This window comes from Hoplias malabaricus, chromosome 14 (assembly GCF_029633855.1).
Source record: "Hoplias malabaricus isolate fHopMal1 chromosome 14, fHopMal1.hap1, whole genome shotgun sequence".
Lineage (NCBI taxonomy): Eukaryota > Metazoa > Chordata > Actinopteri > Characiformes > Erythrinidae > Hoplias > Hoplias malabaricus.
The window spans coordinates 28772734-28778295 of record NC_089813.1 but is presented as its reverse complement, the minus strand read 5'-3'; the positions used below and the strand labels follow the sequence as shown (position 1 = coordinate 28778295).

The window sequence follows — 5562 nt, the reverse complement described above, 5'->3', positions numbered from 1 at the left end:
GAGAATTTCACCACCACGTGTCTGCAATCTCGACCTACAGCAGAGGCCAAGACTCCAGTCTTAAAACTTTCACCCTTTACAGGGAGCTGCATGCCCTCAGTGAAACCCTGGAGTTATGTAAGAAGGTGATCCGGGTCTATTTTTCACACGGGGTCTCCTGGAACAAATGTGTGTTAGTCTGCACTTAGTGTTCTATATGCCTACCTCAGAGATAGCAGACACAAGGAGATGCTGAGGCATATATATTTTAACCTGTTTAAGTCACTGCCAGTTCCACTTGTCTGAGGCATTGCCTGGGACCAATTTTGCAATTTCTAAAGCAGGTTCAAAGCTTGCAATCTCAAATTCTGTCAATTTTTTTCAAATCTTTTTATAATTCAATTGTAAGCAAAGTAATTTAGAGAAGTCTGATGTGAAATGGGGCATATAATTAACACCAGGGACTGTTTGGTGTTGGACACAGAAAACATCACTATTTTGCTTTTAAATGCCCTGAACACACTTATATATTGTATATCATCATCATCATTTTCTTCTCCGCTTCTCCATTTCAGGGTTGCGGTGTATATTGTATATATTTTTTAATATTATTTTTGTATTTGAGGCCAAACTATACCTCAAAGTTCATAAACAGCATCAGGCAAAACATGGTATCCACTGTTATCTTTCTGTGAGGTTGCACCTAGAGGCATTTATATATTTCAGACTCTTAACCTGTGTTTTTATGGATGTGTTAAATATTTTTGAGCATGTGGCAAATTAAAGTAACCAACTAATTCACTCAGCAATATACTTTTACACTTCTTTGCGTTATTGAAACTTTCCCAAATAATGTGGTATATGTAGTTCTTAAAAGTACATTTTGAGACTTGTGTGTGTGTGTGTGTATATATATATATATATATATATATATATATATATATATATATATATATATAGCACAAGAAGTCTCATTCAGTGTTGCACCTTAATGTGAATCTAGCCATGGAAAGGTCACTTTTCTTCATGGATAATGAATTTCTAACAGTGAATGGGGTCAACTTATTCATCTCAATTCCAGTTAATGGTTATCCGGAGATACTGTTCCACACGCCTACCTGTGTAATCAACAGAAATGATGACTGTTCAAATTTCAGTAAGTAAACCATCAAATGTTTTGTGCCAACAATTCTGGAAAAATCATCAGTTTAACTGACTGAATAATTAAGTTCTGAGAATTCTGTTTGTTACACTTCAGCATGAGTGTGAATGTGTGACTGTGAGAATAACACTATATTCCTACACTATTGAGGCATACGTTAAATATAAAACTGTCCCAATTTTAATGGAATTGCTGCCCTCAGTGCTCAGACAAACAGTTCAGTGTTCATAGACGACGAATCCTGGCACTCTATCCACATCCTACAACGTGCTGCAACTTAAAAGCAGAGTATTTTGTTCTGGCATGTTTTACTCAGTGCATTGCTGGGATAGTTCAAATGTTTTTCAACTACTGACTACTGCCACCATGTGATTAACCAGTGGTACTTTATGTACAACTTATTGTTTGTGTATTCCTCTGCAGTGAACATGTCCACAATATTCTTGATGAATTTACTTACATTATACAAACCAACAAATTATACAAATTTTAGAATCAAATATAAAACTAAATAATTTATAACAACTTCAACAATGTTCAAAACAAACATGTTTTTATGTACAAATTCTATCTCAAGATAATATTTCAATTTCATTTTTATATGAAAGTTTTCCAACCACATGTGTCTTGTTGCGGTGCTAGAAACTAAGCCAGGTTTAAACAGTCCTATAAAACTAAAATGTTAATGGCTGGAGCTAATCAGGTTTTGGCAGATTAGACATACTGAAATAATTCAATATTAGTTGCAACTAAGTCCATATGAGCAATATTGAATATCATTTCTCATTAATAAATGTTGTTAATTGCATGATTGTTTTTTTTTTTATTTTGTCCGAACATCTTGTATTAAAATATCTGCACATGCATTTTTAAAATAATTTATTGAACAAAGAAAACTGAAAACATTGATAACCGAAAAGGCAGAGTTCTGAGCTTTTTGAGAACATCAAAATATTAGCAAAAAAAAAAAAAAGATTTATACAATACAAGCATTCAGACATTTCTCAAACCAAAATATGTTAAAAGCACAGCATCCCCTACAACAGTTAGCACCTACATGTACAGAATACTTGATGATTATATGAATGTGCAGATTTGTCTTTCAGTTGCATCAACTCTGCAAACCTTTCATGACACAATCTTGTGGACTGCTAATGTGATGGATCCATGAGTTTTCACAAACACGTTCCTGCAAAAAATAAATGTATGAGTTGAAACTGTTTGTAACAGACAGGGAGATATTTTTATAACAAGGTCATTTCATCAAAGTCATCTTAACAACTAACACCATAAACTAAAACAGCCTACAGACAACATATTCTGAAATGCAAGTTCAAAAGTGATCTCTATGAAGCCACTGAACATATGGCTGGTTTCCCAGATTAAGCTTGATCCTGGACTATATCCTCCTTTCAATAGAAAAATCACAACTCAAAATGCCATGTAGTCCAGGACTAGGCTTAATCCCTGTCTGGGAAACCATAATAACCATAATTCTATTAGGCTTTCCATCATGGGCCAGTATCTTCAGCAAGAAAATAAATATTGCATTAAAAGATAACTACAGTTTTTATATATTTTAGATTTTAGATTATCGAATATATTTACACTTGTTAACTGCTTTAACTCACTGTGTCTTTAAACAATTTAAATAAAAAAAACACAACAAATCTTTTACATGCACCTATTAGATGGTGAACCCACAGCCACTGGAGCAACAGGGTCAGAGGACACTTGGCTCACTTTCTATGGGAACTGTCCTACCAGTGTTTTTACTAAGCTCAACCTGAAATGTCTTTAACAACACTAGGTAAGATGAGGTATTTCTGCATCGGATTAATTCTATTAAGTCAATGAGGCATTAGAATTATGTTCTTTTAAATATGCAGACCACTGACCTGCTGGGTATGAACAGGCAAATATGCAAATTCAGTGGTGGAATGGATTAAAAGTCTGTTTTTAGGAAAACCTACAGTTTTTTTCTGCTGGAGCTCATAAACCCTCCAAGACTATGGACAAATATTTTTTTTTGTTGCACAGAGACTTACAGAAGATCTTAATTACAGCCACTTTTCCTTTTCACTAAGAAAACTATTTTGGACTTCTTCCTGCCCCACAGGAACATCCCATATTCTCAAAAGCAAAGCTGTGTCCGATTCACTCAAACCCACACAACACAGACTAAAGCAGGGGTGTCAAACCAAATCCACGGAGGGCCATGTGGGTGCAGGTGTTCTTTTCAACCACGCAAAAGCCCCACACTACTGAAAGTCAAGATCTATTGATTAGATCCAATGATTAAAAACAGGTGGAATGAGGTGTGGCTTCTGCATGGTTGGAAAGAAAACCTGCACCCACACGGCCCTCCGTGGATCTGGTTTGACACCCCTGGACTAAAGCATCAATGTCACATCATGAGAGGATGGCAATCACTTCACTCAACAGCTACAACACAAACAGAGCATTTCAAAATAAAATTCACAAATACAAAGAGTTTGTGACACATATAAATATATATAGTAGCATCTTACCCAGAATCAGATTCAAGACACACAGTAGGTGTGTCTGTTGGGTCTTTAGTTAGAGAAGCAGCTTGTTTGGCTAAAACTGACACAACACCACCGTGTTCATCTGACAAGGAACCACGGCCTGCAGGGAAAAAAAAAGATTGGTTTTCAAAACTATGCCTCTCAAGGCTTCTTCTAGTTAACAGCTAGGGAGTCTTTTCATGCCATAGTTGCCCTAAGTAGTGTTTGGTTATAAGATTTCTCCATTGTTTTGTCTGTGTCATAATATCTATTTGTTCAGACCTTGAAGACAGTTGAGTGTGTGTATTATTTCAGGGAAGTGAAATGGCAGTTATCAGGATGGAATCCTGCATCAGGAAGAACCCTCCTGATGGGCAGATGTGAAGAATGACAGAGTGGGTTCAGGCTGCATGTATATGGACAAGCTATAGGAGTAATGTGCTAGTAAACTTTCCTCAGTATAGGCTTTGCATCCCTGTTCTATGTAATACAAGTCTGTATGTGTGCCTGTAGTGCCGATATTATTTCTCAAGTATCATTAACTATTTTTTTCTTCATTCTGGAGATTTTTACAGCCAGTCATTATGACTCTCAAATTGTCTTTTTTTTAATGATCTTAGTCTTGCTGTGGAAAAACACCTCAAACTAATCCCTGCTCCAGTCATTGTTCCAATGACATGTTTAATCTACTTCTAGTTAGTTAGTAACAGATCTCATCAGAATCATGGCTAAGAAAGTGGGAAGATACTTGGTGGAGTGTATTTAAAGAATTAAAAAAGTGCCGTTGTGAAGGGAATATATTATTGTATGGTCAAGCATAGATGGCTGCATGGTTAATTTATTTAACAAGTGGAAAACTCCTTATATTTCCTAATATTCTGTCCTACATACATGTCCAGAGCCTGAGACGTCTGTGTGCACCATACCCTAAAACTCAGGTTGATGTTTTTGAAGAAGGGTCTGCACCAGGTCAGTGTACAGACAGGCCAAATGTGAACAAATGTTTGGTTAGTGCATCACAGCTCTTTTTTTAAGGTTTTATTATGTTCTTTTCTCATTCACCAAAGTTCAGTTTTATTTTCAGCATGTTTGTCTGTTGGTGTACCCTAGCCTTATGAAATGGGCATTCCGGTCAAAAAGGACATATCCCTTTATTTCTCGGAAATACTGCTAGGGCAATGCTGCATTATTACTTTGTTTAGACGCTTATACTCCGCCAGTATGAAGATGATTAGGAATTACTCAATCATAAACCTATAATCTGTAGTCTGGCCTTTTAAATATAGAGGTATTGTATTATACACAACAGAAGCACTCCCAACACTTACATCCAAGATTATGACCCTGGGCGTCCGTACACAGAACCCCAACAATCGCGGGATTTTTCATCCTAAAACAAAGTAAAAACATTTAAATCAATTACAGAATCCATTATCTGCTCCTATTGCAACACCACCAAACTCCCCGTTTCACAGAAATAGTCAGAGTTATAGACGACTATAAATACACTCTTACGTATCGTCCAGATGTTGCTCCAGTGTTGACTCCATAATAATGAATGAAACACTTTTAAACTAACTAGCACACTAAAGGATTTCTCCACTATGCTAACAGCTACGTGCTACATGGGTGACTTCAGTCATCAGCTGACACTGTATCATGTGATTAGTTCCAACGCAGGTAAAAATAGAGTGGCGACATCTGGCGGCCAAACTAATTCACTTCGTGTTGTGAACTTACTCCCACCAGAGGCTTTCTCATCCTTCTCAGTCAACTGTGCCCTATTTACTATATAGTGTACTATTTTGAGGTTCCGCCATTTTGCAGTAGTGTCCGAAAACATGGACATTCAGTGCACGCAAACAATCCCACAGTGCACTGCAAATATTAGTG

General features: G+C 36.6%; 1 protein-coding gene across 1 annotated transcript; it reads right to left on the bottom strand.

The window, feature by feature from the left end:
• Positions 1-2005: 2005 nt before the first annotated feature.
• lamtor5 (late endosomal/lysosomal adaptor, MAPK and MTOR activator 5) lies at positions 2006-5368 on the bottom strand. The gene is made up of 4 exons (XM_066644639.1): positions 5185-5368; positions 4998-5059; positions 3673-3790; positions 2006-2330 (listed from the first exon to the last, which is right to left on the bottom strand). Exons 1-4 carry the CDS (start codon positions 5217-5219, stop codon positions 2270-2272), a joined length of 276 nt encoding a protein of 91 aa, XP_066500736.1. The 5' UTR covers positions 5220-5368; the 3' UTR covers positions 2006-2269.
• Positions 5369-5562: the final 194 nt, after the last annotated feature.